Raw genomic sequence first — 17,491 nt, 5'->3', positions numbered from 1 at the left:
TCCAAAGGCAAGTCAGAACTCTACTAATAAGCAATTGAATAATCCCATTCTCTCTATTTCTGCAAATAATCAAATGGGATATATACAAATGAATGCCAACAATAAACAAATCATTAGTTTTCCCGACAGAAATCAAATTTCTCATTTATCAAATACTGGTAATATGAATGCTCAAATTTCCAGTGTAAATCATAATAGACCAGTCATAACCGTTGGGCAGAATGAACTGTTGCCACAAAATGCAAATTTAGAAACAACCGAGTTGCAATCAACTAGTGAAACACAAGTCACAATGCCACTAATAAATATAAGCAATGGAGCATTAACGATGCCTCCACTATCTAATTCTATAAATAAACAAATAAATTTACCGCAACATAACATTGGAAATAGTTGCGTAAATCAAACGGTGGGAAACTCGCCGAATCATCAAAATAATTTACTGGTGCAGATGCCGAATCTGCAATCAAATTTAAATTTACAGTTGCATAATAACGTCAACAATCCGATAAACCTTCCTTCACAAAGCATTAATACTAGTATAAATTTACCCACTCAAAGCAGTTCAAGCATAAATCTTCCCAAGGCTCCTCCACATCAGAGTGGTATTCCGACCAATGTTGTCAATCCTATTCCTCAATCTCTTAGGCCCATGAACAGGGTACTGCCAATACACAGAGATGCTCAAGCCAGTAAGGTCACAGGGCGACCGAAACCTAAAGTTGAGCCAGTTCCCAAACCACCCACTCCGCGTAGCCAAGACATGCCAGACTTGAACTCTAAAGAGGAGGATATGGTCATCGATCACGATCTCAATAAAGCTATCAGCGAGTCCAAAACTCTAATGGAAATTGAAGAAAGGAAGAAATCTCTGTCTACCAATCCTCGAGTACTATCTATAGTTCCGGAAACTCCCGTTGTAGCCACAGTAAAAACAGATGCAATAATACCTAACGATTCTGAAAATGTAAATACAAGTATTAAAATACTCATTCAAAAAAAATCTACATCCGGCAATGTATATAAAATTTCAACTAAAAGCATAAAAGACAAAGAAAATCTTGAAACGGATGTGCCGAAGATTCAGTCACAAAAATTAGACCTAGCAAAAATGTCGAGAGAAACATTGAAACTGCAAAATTTACCATCTGTGGGTAGGAAAATACATGCGAGAGGAAAATCTGGGAACGAAAATAGGTCCAATATCAAGATGACCAAGCAGCCCCACGGAGGAAGAGGGGTTCCCAAAGATGATGGTCCAAAAATGATATACGAAATAACATCGGAAGATGGCTTCTCTTACACATCTACGTCTCTATCTGACCTTTGGTCCAAGGTTTTAGAGGCAGTTCAAAACGCTCGGAAACAACACGGGTTAAGCCCCTTCAGATATACTCCAACGAATCCCTCCAATAATGTAACTGATGCTCAGATACTTGGACTGCACAACAACGCACTTAAATACCTGATAGAGCAATTGCCTGGGGTAAGTTCCATAATTCATTCTGTTTTTTTAATTATATTCATGTAGAAAATACAATATTAAAAATTCAAATGTTTAATTTACTCCAGTAAAATCACCTAAATTTATTAAATACCATTTTTCTTGGAGCAATTATTTTTCCTGCTTCTAACAAGACTTGGAAAAGAATCGTGTCTCTTTTTTGCTGTGGTATTTCATTTTGTTTTTTCTTTTGTATTTTTTTGCCTAAATATGTATTATTTATGTAAAAAAATGTATCTGTTTATACCACAACCCACTCTACCACAACTTCAATCCCATTTTCTAATAGTGAGTTATTTACAACTTTGTCAATAATGCCCCCAAAATTGATATATTTGTGGAAATACTTATTTTTACAAAAAAATCATTGAAAATTTGTATTGAATGTAAGTTATTAATTCTCAGGCTAGCAGATGCAGTAAATACGTAGCGAGGCACGGGCGTAAGCTGCAGTCAGCTTGGGGTGAACCGGAGGGGGAAAGTCTACGCGAGAGTGTATGGGGTTGTGGTCGGGCTGGGCCCGCACTGCGCCACTCGGCCACCGACACCTTCAGCTGGCTCGCCTCCCCTCACCGCGAGCCTCCCTTGCCCCTGCTGGACACTGACACAGTCATATCCAAGTAAGTATGAGCGAACCGATAGGAAGACTCACATTCTTTAAAACGGTTTTGGGTATATAGAGAGAGTGCTTTCACTGTTTATATAAATCTGTCCCGATTTAACATTATTTCATTACGGTTATTTAGAATTATGTATTATTAAGTGATACATTTGTATAATTAAATGACAAGTGATTAGAATAACTTGCATGGAATTTATTCATCACTGAATTAACAGTGGTAAGAATAATTGACAATTTAGAGATTAAATGTCACATATTAGATCAGAGGCTGTTGGTATGGAAAAGAGAACTCCCTTATGTTATCCTTTTATAGCATTTTGACAACGCCCTCTGTAGTCGGTTTTGTGTATTTGCGATGTTCAAACACTGTACAAATCGAAATAAACAATATTTTTCAGACGCTTGACAAGTACTACATTACCGATGGCCATGCGCTTCCGACACCTGAAGGAGACATCCAAGCAAGCCGTTGGAGTGTACAGATCTCATATTCACGGAAGAGGATTATTCTGCAGAAGAGATATCGAAGCTGGTGAGTGCAACTTGCAAACTTAATATTATAGAACTTACATTTCTTCTATGTTGAGTCAAGAGTGTCAAGACAAGAGTCAACAGAGTGTTTGTTTGTATGTAGCCGAAACAAAAGCAGACTACAATTTTGGCTGAATTAGTATGGAATACTAGAAGTCTTCTCTTTCATAATCGGAATGAGATGACACAGCATAGGCGGGGTGTGGCATAGGTGGTGCCGAGTGGCAAACATTTCTAGCTGCATTAACATAATTAATGGTGATGAGTAGCGCTCTCACCCGGGGGTGGCCAAAACAGAGTTGTCCAATCTGAGTAGACTGCGATTTAAGCAATGATATGTGGTGCGATGTTAACTGCACTGTGGAGCAGCATCATCAGCTACAATGAGGTGGTGGTGGTGCAGTGGCAGAGAATGGCCGAAGGAGAGTTGTCCTCCTGTTTCGACTACGGATTAGGTGGCAATGTAGGCAGTTTGCAATGCGAATGTCAGGATTTTAAAAATAAAGTTTTAAAATCCTGACATCAAAATAACTTATTTGATTAATAACTTATTCCAAAATATAACTCCAAAGACATTCTTTAAAATATACAAGCCCTATGTAGGACCTCTGTTGGAGTATATACCAAATATATACAGTAAAACCCCCTTTTTACGTTTTTCAAGGGAGCAAGAAAAAAAAGTGTAAAACTGAGGAAAACGCTTAAGTGAGGAAATGAAAAATGTTTGGAAAAAATAGGAATTACATAAAAATAAAATTGATTTGCTACACTATAGTGTAAATATACTTCCAGAAAAATGTTGAAAACGGTGAAAAGTGGAAATTGAGAAAAAAAATTATTTTTTTCGCTTATTTTCAATGATTTCACTAAAAAAAAATATTATTTTGTCACAACAATATCATGTAATCTGTTTTTTTATTTGATTTAAAAACAACGTGTTAAAATTACTTTATGTGTAAATAAAAAAAAAAAAACGAAAATAGAATTTTGAATAGGCATAAAATAACATACTTTATTTTTTCCCCTAAATGTTGGGAAATTTTATTTATATGGTATCACTTTTTTTCTATGGCATCACTAAAAACAACTGTCATATAGATCGCGGAAAAATTGTTTCCACTTTTATAACAACTTTTTAAAACATTTTTTTTATAACTTTAAATATTTCTATTGTTATGTTTTAAGCATGACAACTTAATGATATTAAAACTTTATTATTCCTAAGCGTTTATCAATTGCGTATCATGATTTGTACAAATCAATGTGACGTTTTTGTTCAAATAAAAACTATGACAACCCTAAAGGAAGACACTTAAACAAAAATGTCAATTACATTGCACCTGCTTTGAATTTAGGTTGAGACAGTAATTTATCCTTTATTAGTTGTTTACCTGTATTTATTCTTCATTCGCGTGGCACACGCGGTGGCGCGCGGGCCGCGGCATCATTATTACGTCAAAATTTTAACCTTTTTGAAACATCAAATGAATTCCGAAAAATTTTAAGCGTAAAACCGGGGTAATGAAAAATGTAAAAAACGTAATTGTGGGCAATATTTGTATGAGAATGTATGAAGAAAAATGGGTCCTGAACATTTCGGTGTAAAAAGCGGGAAAACGTAAAATCGAGGAACGTAAAAACAAGATTTTACTGTAGTCCCTACTTCACTAAAGACATCGAGCTACTAGAAAAAGTCCAAAGACGTGCTACGAAGATCCCTAAATTACTCAAAAGGATGCCCTACCATGGTAGAAGCACTAGGACTTGCATCACTGGAAGAACTATAGAAGAGAGGGGTCTTCATAGAAACTAATAAGATACTAAATGATTACTATTACTCCCCCTGCACGAGATTTATCCATTAAATTCCAACACCAATTTGCGGGGTCATAACTGGAAGCTTTATTGTCCCCTACTTCACCCCAATCCCAAGAGAAACTTCATTTTCATCAGGGTGGGTGGTTTCATACTGGAGTAAATTGCCAAGCGTAGTTGTCCATTCCGTTTCGGTCAACCAGTTGCAAAACCGTTAAGATACTTTTTTGAAAAAAGAGCGCAAACAAAAAACAGTACACAAGATATAGGCACACTAGCAAAGGCTGCCTGCCTATAACAAATAATAATAAAAATAATTTATTTTGAAATATTACTAAACTTCCTCATCTTCAGATAAAATTGTAATTTTTGTTTTTCAGGTGAGATGGTGATCGAGTACGCTGGAGAAGTTATACGAGCAGCTCTAGCTGACCAGAGAGAGAGGAAGTATGATGCCATGCGCGGAGGACGCGGTGTGAATGGTTGCTACATGTTCCGAGTTGATGATCATCTCGTGGTAGACGCCACCATGAAGGGCAATGCAGCAAGATTCATCAACCACTCCTGTGACGTGAGTTTTATTATCTTTTATAAATTCATTTTAATATCTCCTGGTATTGTGATGTAGAAATCAGCACATTTGGCTCAAACAGTTGTTTTTGTAGAAATATTTTTTTATTTTTTCAAATGAAAAATGTTTGGTATAAATGGGAATTACATAAAAATACATTTGATTTGCTAACTATAGTGTACATATGTTCCCAGAAAAATTGTAAAAACGGTGATAAGTGGAAATTGACAATATTTTTATTTTTTTTACCTATTTTCAATGATTTCACTAAAAATATTTTTATATTTTTTGAAACAATATTACGTACTCTGTTTTTTTATTTGATTTAAAAACACCATTTGAAAATTATTTTATGTGTAAATAAATAAAAAAAAGGAAATAGAATTTTGAATTAGCATTTTTATGTATATAACATAAAATATTTTTTCCCCTAAATGTTGGGTAATTTTATTTATACGGTATCACTTATTTTCTAAAACAACTGTCATAGATCGCGGCAAAAAAAAATCCACTTTTATGACAGGGTCAATTACACTGCACCTGCTTTGAATTTAGGTTAAGACAATAATTTATCCTTTATTAGTTGTTTATCTTTTTTTATTCTTCATTCGCGTGGAGTGGACACGGGGTGAAGCACGGGCCGCGGCATCATTATTACGACATAATTTTGGCTTTTTTGACACATCAGATGAACTCCGAAAATTTTTAAGCGTAAAACCAGGGTGATGAAAATTGTAAAAACGTCAATTGAGGGAATATTTGTACAAGAATGTATGAAGAAAAAGAAGTCCTGAACATTTTGGTGTAAAAAACAGGAAAACGTTAAATCGATGAACGTAAAAACAAAGTTTTACTGTATTTCAAGTCAACTCTGCCGAGAATCGAACCAGGGACACCGTCCATGATAGCCACACATGCTAAACCACTAGCACTTTGAGGCAAAATTTTATATTATATATACATTCTTAAAATATTTCATTGATTTTTTTTTAATTGAATCCGCGTTCACTTCGTAACACTTTATGATAAATCTTTGTAAAATAAAAACTTTATTATAAGTGTTACACATAAATGTTATTCTATTAAAATAACACAACTAACGTTTCAAGAGAGCACTCCTCCCATCTACGGGTGATAAAAAATTCAATAATAGAAACACAATAATATTCAGTGTCTATTCATTGATCTATACAAAAAACAAACAAATCAGTGGTAGAAACCTAAGTTGGATAGTTAAAAAAGTTCAACATAAAAAATAAGCAAACGCAACAGTAATAAAACTGAGATTTGGTATATCGGTTGGCATCTACTTAGCTACAATGTTCACACCTGTTAAGAAGAATGCTACGTTAAAACTATAGTTTGTTGTTCTTTTAACTCATACACCGCGGTGCTCACATATGTCTGTGAGCGCCTATAACAGCACTATTACGCAGTGCTCGCAGCATATGTGAGTAATTTACTATCAAAAAGGTTCGCAGCTTAAGTATTCATCAAGTATAGAGGTAATAAGTTCATGGTCACTAGCAAAATAAGTGTTTAAATTAAAAAATAAAATAAGTGTTTAAACTAATAAATAAATTTAACGATTGCATATAGTAAATATAAAAATATTGAATTAAAGTTTAAAATAAATTTAATGTACAATAATTACATGAACAATTTTTAAAAATTTAATCAGGGTACAAAAAGTATGATATGTATAGCTTTACGTATATATGTATATTTATATGCATGAAAATTATTGTATGTACGTAATTATGATTCTCTACATAGATTACCTGTACATACTACCTATAGGCAGAATGGCGGGCGGTAAATATTACTCGGTGTGTAAAGTTATAACTTAACCCTACCGATGACAGATCTTATTATAGACTTCCATATTCTCAACAGCTTCATCTCTGTTGAAAAATATATAATATTGATATCTACAATTTGTCCACATAGATTTGGACATACCCAAATATTGTTAATAATGCATGTATTTTTACTGTGATTGACTAACTAAAGGTTTGTAATTTTTTTCCAGCCCAACTGTTACTCGCGAGTAGTGGACATTTTGGGACACAAACACATCCTAATATTTGCGTTACGACGTATCAGCCAAGGTGAAGAGCTGACGTATGATTACAAGTTTCCCTTTGAAGAGATTAAAATACCGTGTACCTGCGGTGCTAAGAAATGTAGAAAGTACCTTAACTAGGTGTTTGCAGCTTTTCTTTAAGGACTATAGTTTGTATGCCATATTATTGGGTATACGTTATTGTCTCCGATAAAATACCTGAAGTCTAACAAAACAATTTTGTAAAATAATGTTTAATATGATATTCTAAATAGGCATAATTTTATGGTGTAATATGTTTGTTTTTACTAATTTGACAAAGGGCAACCTTTATTATTGTAAATAACTTAGTTTCGTTTTAAGGAATATAACGAACTTGGAATAATAATTTTTGTAAAATATGTTTTAGAACTTATCCTAGTATTATAAATATAGTTATTTTGTTTGTATATGACGTTGGCAGGTACCCCTTACCCATTGATTGTATATATCAAATGTCGATCAGCAGCATTCTAAATTGCTTAAGAACAAAGTTTCCCGCAATGATTTTATAGATTAAATGTTTTAATCTCTTCGGTGTTTATTACATAATCATTAAGGTCATTAACGTGACTCATTTTCGTGGATCAATATATTTAGTTGAATCTCAACAAAGGACAAGAATTTATTGTGTGTAAGATAAATGATTAACTCGATGTTTTGTTTCATAAATTATTTAGTTGTAAGTATTGAAACTAAAAACACAGTAAGGATAACTATAGAATTCTCACATTAAATTATGCATGTTGTGATTTTTACTAATAGACTAGCCAGCTTATTACGGACGGTTGCCGACTGATTACTTGATTTTTTTTACCAGTATCAGATTTATTTTGATATTAAAGCAATTGAGTATTCGATCCGCAAGATGTACATCTTGTGTACAAATTTTTATACATTCAATTATGTTTATTTATTTCGTGAATTTTGTTCAATATGTAGGTAGAGTAAATTTGAGCAGAGTCTACAGTTCAAGTAATTTTTTGGCATGTGTCAATTCGGCAATGTTCGGGATTTTGCCGATTTGGTACAATTTGTTTAAAATTACATGTTACCCACTTTATGTAAAAACTTACAAAATATATAACACATGTCACAGTTTAACCAAATTAGACTTACTAAGGTCATCGAAAGACTCAACTCAATGTAACTCTACTTTCATAAATGTTTTTTGAACTAATGATTGTATAAAATTGAATTTGGAACATGTATAATAATAAATAAGTTAGTCGTTTGAGTTTTTACATATATTTAATAAATAAAGTACCTTCTGCGTTTTCATACAATGATTAATTTTACATGTTTCTCAATGACTGGATTTATCTTTTTTTACCCTTATATTTATTAAGTATATCTTTTTATTGGTTTTTTAGCTGTGTTAAGTGTCATTTTATATTTGGTAATTTAACTCCTCGTATTTATTGTTTTCTTTTTTTTAATATTATATATACATACACACTATGTAAATTATTGTAATCCCTGTCATTGTGACGGTCAAGTCAAATTGTGTCCTTGTTTACAAACATCGGAACTGATTGACAAGCTACGATGTATTATATTTTTCCATGTTGTATTAATTTTAGTGTTAGAATTAATTTATTTCCAGTATTGTGCTTCAAAAGCAATTTTTTAAATGTTAGTGAATTGTAAAAGTTCATGATCTTTTGTGTGTATTTTATTTTAGAAAATATCGGATTAACCATTTTCTTTGGTTTCTCCTTTTATTTCTCTTTAGTCTATTCAACCAAAGTAATGACTGGAATCAATAAATGTTTTGGTATTACAAAATTTATCCTGTTAGATAAAACAAAAAAAAACATAGTCAGTTCAGTTCATAGGATGACGCTTGTCTTTTAAAATTAAAAACCCATTATTTAAAAAAGTTTTCTTTTTCTTATCTTCTTTTTTCTTTCATTTAACAAATGATGGCTTTTATCAAATTGACAAAAAAAATATGAGACAATTCCGATGAAATATATTTAAAAGGCTAGATACACATTCATGATGCTTATGCAAATACAGTACAGCAATGGATTTTATTATGTGTGCATAGAAGTGGTATTATTTTCAGTATCCATTTTATTGATTTCATTTAAATCACTCGTTACATGTTTTAGACTTAAAATTTTGGAATTACACGTGTATTACAATTTTATAAAAACTGACGATTGTTTATCCCAATTGAAAACTAATAACTTTCAAAATACATATTTAAAAATGACTCCATGTATGCAGTGTATTTTTACTATGCTTTTTGATAAATGCTAATTCTCAACGGGAAACTTTAATGATTGTGTACAATTATATTATTGGACCATTTATTGTTTACTTAGACTGTTTTTTGTGAATTGTAGGGATTTAACAGAATTGAAAAAATAGAAAATATTGATATTCCGCCAAAAATTAAATTCGTGCGAAATACTTAAGCTATTCTTTACAATGATTGATAATGCATGGTAAAATATTTGTTTCACTGGGTTCGTTAGTCATTCTGTGCATCATTTTTACAACCCATTTTTCAAAATTACCATACAACTGCATATATGTACGATTTACATTAGTAAAATTATTATAGTTTACTTAAATTTATGAATCAAAAAGGAATAGAAAATGTAGTATTTTGTAAATACTCGTATTACATGAACAATAATTCAAACTTTCTGGCAACTGATTTCTTTTGAATGGTGACAAAATGCATTTAGTCAAAATTATTTTTGCTTTTTATAATTAAAATATTTTATTTTTTAATTTCATAAAATTTATACACCTAATTTAAATAAATTATTTACATATCAATATGGCTGTGGAGTTGGATGTCAAACTTTTATTCAATACCTAACCTTGAATTAGATATCAATTCAAACATCAATGTGGCTAAAAATAGCAAATGTTTTATTTTTTAACCTAAGGAATGCTAACAACCAATACACTCCTAAAACTTAATTTTTTGTTGTCTAAATGTTCTGGTGAAATTTTTGCTCTGGATCTGATAGTCCATAAATACACATGTATGTTCAATTAAAAAGTAGTGTTTAGAGTAAAACAGAGAGAAGTCTCAAAATTGCTTTGTTGATAAATCCACTCCACAGACGCTGCCAATAATTGTCATATTCATATTTCACAAAATGAATAAGATTTTTCCTGTACTGCAACTTCACACATAGCATTTTTATTACTTCACTAATCTTGTGTAAAGCCAACAGGAGTAACATGATTTTTAATATGTTGCCATTCTCGATTTCCCAAAACATTGTTTACGTTATTTGTGAGTTTGCTTGTTTTATTAATGTGAAACTATTTTTTTATTTGTTATATGTATGTTTAAATATTGCCTAACTTAAATATGATATTAACTTTGATAACAATTGGATTGTGTATCTCGTGGGACACATTTTATATCCTTTGATTTCTCTAAATTTAAGGTTAATAAATTAAAACAAGTATTTGTTGATTTTAATCTTTTAAATTTGGATTTGTAGTACTTGTGTTATCATGAAAGTATTATTTTTGCATTTAGGACCAAAGTTTATTTCATAAAAATAATCATTAATTTGCTACCTACGAGGGTAACTCCAAAAATTTACTGAGTGAGACCCCTCTCACTTTTCTATGTATCCCCTCCCCAGGGGATAAATAGAAAAAGGGTAACATTTTTCCTTTACAATATGTTCTTCTTTAACATGCACATATTTTTCAGATCTTTCAATTACGTCATTTATTTATGCCCTTGAAAAAATGTTTTGTCTTTGTTTTGAAAATAGGCTGAAATCGCCTGTAAATATCTTTCCTTGAAGATTTTCTAATATTCCTCTTCTTCGCGGCTTCCTTTAACTGCTCCGGTAGATTAGTGTAGTATGTTCCAGTTAAAGTGATGTCATTTCAAAATACCATGAACTTCTCGGGGGTTGGTGTGTCTCTATTATGCCACAACAAATTACAACAGGGATGGAGAATATTTTAGAGAAGGTAATATGGAAGTCTAGGCATTCACGGGGCTTACGACCTGTCATTGGCTGGTTTAAATGGCCACTTTACACACTGTGTAACATTCACCATTCTGCCTTTGTTTGATAATCCGTATTTATTCAATTCTTCCATCTGTTGATTTTATTGAAGTTAAAGAGCTGAAACCTTTATTGTTGTGAATAAATTCATCTGACGGAATTATATGTCGATACTTACTGGCAACCCTCCCATTCTGCGAATTTCTGGACCTACCTTCGTGTATTTTGTTATTTTTCACCGTTAAGTGGTGTTGCATTGAAACTTATCACATAACGCTTGCCTAAATATTTGATTAACACGCTCATGTTATAAATTGTGAAGTGTACAATTTGTAGAATGTGTGCTTTACATTTATGTGTGGAAAACATTTTTCTGTAGATCTGATACGCTTTAAATGTTAACTTTAAATATTTATACTACTGTGTTTTTGAAATCGAAACATATGGTACAATGAACAGATATATGAATAATAAATTCTTGCCATCGTAGAGTAGAGAGTATTCCAGTGGTAACTTGTGTTTATCTAGGGTATTTGCATAAAATGCTGAAATCGTTCAACAAAACAAAAGCCAAGTTTCATGTGTAGGTACTCCAAGATGGTGTAAATGGCCTGGCATTCAATTATTGTGATACTATTTAGGTTCTAATAAAAATTAAAGCAAGGCTCTATTGTACATAATTATTGTCGTTAAGTGCGTAAAATAAGTTTTAAATGTTAATGTAAACATATTTGTGTAATCATTTTAAAATGATAAACCAGTGCGATAATGAAATTATATGAAATTTAGTTAATATATATAGACACAATATTTCCCAGTTATGATTACACAAAATAGCAATCGAGGTATTTTAAAGCAAATTAATTTATGTATTTGGTACATTTTTTAAATGAATACAATATAAATTGTGATTACATTTTATGTAGAGATACATTATTATAAAATGTTAAATATAAAACTGTTTTACTTATTTTTCCTTCCTTCATTCATTCAGTTCTATTATAAACCCCTTTTGTGCATCTCAAAATACTTCTCGCTTTCACATAAAATGATCACTGATGCAGGAGGATATAATAATATATGGCAAAATAATGTACTAGATAGCAATGACGGGTCATAAACCCTTCGTGGCTTTATTCATCGGAATCCTGCAGCGTGTCACGTATCATTAACTTGTTTCATCTGAGGACTACTTCTTTGTTGGATCTCTTATTTATTTATCTTATTTTATATAGGCACTAAAACTATCACAGTAATATAAAGTAATTATAATATAACTAATGTTAGTAAATATTAGTATATAACCACTTACCGACTTTTTTAGCCTACCGGTTTCGAGACGTAGCCGTATCTTCGTCAGGACACTCACTACACCAACATGCAAATACTAAAATACACCTCCACCTTCACCACCACCATAGTATTTCCAAAAATACATAAATCACATGCAAATTTATAGAGATGCGAACACCACCATGTCTAAACATGCACTAAGCTTAATTAAAAAGTTTTTAATCTTATATTAAAGATTGGGAGGAGGGGTAGAGGTGGGGTTACCTGGGATTTTTCACATTAAAAAGCCTTAAAAAACTATATTCCCCTAATAAATCTACCTCTACACCCCACCCCCCTCTCAACTTCCTACCAATTCTTTAATATTAGATGGAATATTTTTTAATTAAGCTTAGTGCATGTTTAGACATGGTGTTCGCATCTGTATGTGATTTATGTATTTTTGGAAATACTATATATATACTACGGTGATGATGAAGGCGGAGGTGTATTTTAGTATTTGCATGTTGGTGTCCTGACGAAAAGACGGGTACGTCTCGAAACCGGTAGACTAAAAGAATCCGTAAATGGTTATGTACTAATATTTATTATCATTAATAAAAAAGTTAATGCTTTAAACATAAATACTGAACTATCCCATTACACTATTCTAATATTGTAGATCTAAATAGTTGCACAATATCTAGTAATGATTTTTTCCTTTCTAAGAACAAATTAACCAGTAAAAAGACTACTGGGCTCAATGGTATTCCAGATGTATTATTAAAAAATTATAGCTACACTCTCGCTAAACCAATTTCATACATATTTAATCTTTCTCTGTCATCCGGTGAGTTTCCATCCTTATGGAAAATAAGTTACATAAGGCCTATTTTTAAATCAGGCGATAAGTCTGATGTTAGCAATTATAGGCCTAATTCAACATTATCTTGTATACCTAAAATGTTTGAAGCTATTATTGCTAGCAAAATAACGACCATGTTTAAGAATATACTGATTGATGAACAGCATGGATTTAGATCTGCCAGATCAACCACCTCTAACCTGGTAGATTATACCCAGGTTATTGTCAAACCACTTGATGATGGTCAGCAGGTTAACGTTCTCTATACTGATTTTTCCAAGGCATTTGACAAAGTAGATCATAATGTTCTCATTTATTATAAATTACATACCTTGGGAGTAAGAGATCCATTACTCTCATTTATTAATTCATATCTTACTGGTAGGAAACAAATCAAAATTTTACAAGACTGTTTTCTTCTTCAATCAGATATTAACTCTTTTAATCAATGTGTAAAATTGATAGATTAGAACTAAATATTAAAAAATGCAAAATAATGTCATTTCATAGACAAAACAACCGATTTCTTACGAGTACCTAATAGAAAACTCCAAAATTGATGTTGTTAAGTCCATCAGAGATTAAGGAGTTGTTCTGGACTATAAACTGACATACAACGAGCATATAGTAAGTAAATCACTGAAGTTACTTTAATGTCTGCACTGTTAAAACTCTTCATTGCTCAACTGTTCGCTCTCTTCTAGAATATGCCTCCGTGGTCTGGTCTCCATTCTATATGAATCGCATAAATCACATAGAATCAGTCCAACACCGCTTGCTTCGAAAAGTAGCGTGGGTGCTTGGACTAGAAAAAGGTAATTATTCTTATGCTGATAGAGTCAATGTTAAATATTTCTAGTCTACAAAGACGTAGAACTATTATTGATTTTATTATTATTATGAATAACTTATATATAGTGCCATTTTTGTAATAAAATACCTCAAGGGCGCTTTACATAGTGATTCTATTGTTAAATTAATTTAATTGAAGCTTTTAAATTTGTAATTTAATTAAAACAATTTATTTTGTTGTCACGTGCTACGGATTTATTCAAATGATTTAGAGAACAAGGGGGTTTTAAGTTTTTTCCGAAACATCACTTAACTTTCACAGCCTTGCACCTCTGCTGGAAGAGCATTCCATGCCATAGGGCCTGCGACCGCAAATGCGCGTTCACTAAATTTAGTGCGCTGTAAGCTAAATCTAATCCCTCCAACGAGGTTGATATGAAATATATTTTTAAAAAGGTATTTTTACACCGCAATATAGTCCCTTGAATGGCACCTAAAACGTTAGACTGATTATCTTGCCTTTGTGTTACAAATTACCCAGATAGCAGTGAAACTTGGTATAAACTTGATTTAAGATTGATGGAAGGTTGAAAATGAAAATTTGACGCGACAAGTTTTTATCAAAAGTTGCTGGAATATTGTTATGACAAATTTGAAGAGACAAGTTTTGACAAAACTTGTTGGAATCTTGTTGTCAAGAATGGTATTTCAGAATCCGAAAGTCATATAGTGATGATCAACACATTGCCATATACATAAAAATATGGAGAATTCCTTTTTTATTTATTTTTATTTAAACTGTTATATTTAATCCCAGGACTTTTCTACAAGACCGATTTTTTTTTTGGCACCACAACAGGCCATGAGGCCCAATTACAGTGGTGAATTACAGCACGGTACACCCAGCCTTAAGAAAATCACATTTAATTTTTGTGTTCTCACCAGGAATCGAACCCAGAACCTTCCATGTGTGAGCCAAATGTCTTAACCACTACACCACGGAGGCCGCCGAATAAAATTAGTGCATGACAAATATCTAAAAAAGTGGTTAATTCCAAACAACATTCAGATTGGCAATACTATCAAAGTCATAGAAAAATTATATATTACAGTTATTATACCGTTTTTGTCCGTGGGTTTCATGGTTCATGTAATTTTTAATGCGCGGTTCTTTAATTACGCATTTATCATTGGACGTTTTTCCGGCGATTTTAAAACTTTTAATTTTGTCGAAGTGTTAATACTCAGTTTAAAGGATAAACTATTGATATGCTACTGAGGAAAAAACATTGAAAATGAGTTTTTGTTGCACTGTCACTCGACAAAACCGTCTTGTCAAGAGCTCTTTAAAAGTAAGTATGATATTAATATCTCATTCGCTTATAATAGTTTAAACTGATTAATTATTAAATATCATAAACATTATACTATTATTGAATTGAATTGATTGAATTATGTTTTATTTACAGAACGAAAAGGCTGTTGATAATATATCGATATAATAAACCAATACTTTAACCCCAGAGGCTCTTACACTTCACAAAAGTTAACAGATGGAAGAGTTGAGGAAATGAAGATGTTTAATCATAGGCAGAACGCTTAATGTTACACAGTTTGTAAAGTGGCCACTTCAACCAGCCAATGACAGTACATAAGCCCAGTAAATACCTAGACTTCCATATGTCCTTCCCAAAATGTTTTCCTTTTGTTGCAACAAATTTTGATTTGAATATCGGATACTTTTTACCATGAGAAAAACCGCTAGTCGAAAAGTTAGTAAGTCATAAAACAGTTTTATTTATTTGTTTCAGAGTTGATAGACAAAAAAATTAACCGGACTCAGATCTCCAGTCAATTGACATGAATTATTTGTCATCACATCATCTGACATCACATCATCTGACTTTCTTGGCAAAAATAGCCCGTAATTTTTATTATTTATTCAAAATAAATATACTGAGTAATAATAACAAGATATTTTATTTAATATTCATATTTTTAGGAAGCTTCTTGTTTTTGTTTTTTTTTGGTTTGTGTTTTTTTGTTTCTTTTTTTGTTTTTTCTTGTTTTTTTTGTTTTTTTTCTCTATTTTTTTGTTTTTTTTTGTATTTTTTGTTTTTTGTTTTTTTTTTTTTGCTAAATAAATCCAAACATCATGCAAGTTTGTTGGATGGTAACTAGGAAGTTTGCTTTAAACTTGCCTCAAGTTTACAGAGTTGCAATCTCAAACTTGGGACAAGCTTGAACTCTTGATACTTCAAACTTGATACAAGCTTGAGGCAAGTTTAAATTGCTATCTGGGTTGTTTATTTATAAATTTGCATAAACTACTTTAATTTTCCGGTCAACAATGTAACTGAAAATTAAAGTGGTTTATGCGAGGTAGTGTAAAATGTCATACTATAAAGTGAAAAATCTTTTTGACAAGTATAAAAAACAATTTTTGAGTACTTTTTCCTACTGCGTATTGTACGAAATCCTACAAAAACCGTTATTATTTCAATATTTTGCAGTTTTTATTCAATTTCTAACGTAGTAACCGATTATTTATTTATTGTAGGTATTGATATTGTTCAATATACATACATTTTGATTACCGTCAAACATGACAATTTTGCCCAGCCATGACAATTTTTCCCACTGCCAAAATCCTTAACAAAATCAAGTTTTAAAGTAAAAAAAGTTACTGGTATCATAAAGATTACATTTGGTAAGTATATTTTGATAGTTCCATAGCAAAACTAAATATTTAGTTTAACGCCAGCTTCAGTTGATCACTTGAAATTTGAAGTTAAACTTGAAGGTCGGTTTGTGTATATCTACAAATATTGTCAAAACTTTTGTTATTGCGGAGTTCGTGTTGAAAGGAGGCAAGTAAGTTTTATATATTTCATTGCATACATAATAAAGACGCTATAGAACGTATTTCTGTATATCTATTTGAACAAACACAATAGATATTTAAGTGGGCAAAATTGTCTTACATTTCTTAGCTAGTGTTTTGACAATTTTGCCCACGTCTAGGTTTGTCGCTACATACTACATTGAAAAAAACATTATCCAAGAAAGTAGAAAAAAACAAAGTAGAAAATATAAAAGAAAATGAAGTGAATGGCAAAAACATGATTTTAAACGAGGTAACGGGATGTTTTATTCAAACTGGCCCATAAATCAGATTTTTCGCCAAAGATTTAACAAATAAGATTTAAAAATCTGATGGGGGTTTCAACTCAAATACACGCTGAAAATGACAAGCCAGTTATTCTGTTCATTTAAACTTTTTATACCACACAGCAATTGGTAAACAATCCATCCGATTTTTCTCTGCTATCAGGATCAAAAGATACCTACACCTTATAGAGGAGAACATTGAAAAAAATGTCATAGCGACACGGAAACAACAGACTTTGA

At 31.8% G+C, this 17,491-nt stretch overlaps 1 protein-coding gene and 1 long non-coding RNA gene across 2 annotated transcripts; both read left to right on the top strand.

Moving 5' to 3' along the window:
• Positions 1-6: 6 nt before the first annotated feature.
• Positions 7-12,109, top strand: LOC148271289 (uncharacterized). The gene is made up of 5 exons (XM_088241569.1): positions 7-1,486; positions 1,910-2,124; positions 2,525-2,658; positions 4,853-5,043; positions 7,076-12,109. The coding sequence occupies exons 1-5, from the start codon at positions 74-76 to the stop codon at positions 7,247-7,249; spliced, it is 2,127 nt and encodes a 708-aa protein (XP_088097695.1). The 5' UTR covers positions 7-73; the 3' UTR covers positions 7,250-12,109.
• Positions 12,110-15,218: 3,109 nt separating this feature from the next.
• On the top strand, positions 15,219-16,076 carry LOC148271288 (uncharacterized). The gene is made up of 3 exons (XR_015825134.1): positions 15,219-15,432; positions 15,550-15,740; positions 15,892-16,076. It is a non-coding gene; the product is annotated as an uncharacterized LOC148271288 (long non-coding RNA).
• Positions 16,077-17,491: the final 1,415 nt, after the last annotated feature.

This window comes from Micrasema longulum, unplaced genomic scaffold (genome assembly GCF_059751315.1).
Source record: "Micrasema longulum isolate JH-2025_06_02 unplaced genomic scaffold, ASM5975131v1 h1tg002966l, whole genome shotgun sequence".
Classification (NCBI taxonomy): domain Eukaryota; kingdom Metazoa; phylum Arthropoda; class Insecta; order Trichoptera; family Brachycentridae; genus Micrasema; species Micrasema longulum.
The sequence above is the reverse complement of the archived record's forward strand: the minus strand, read 5'-3'. Positions and strand labels throughout refer to the sequence as shown.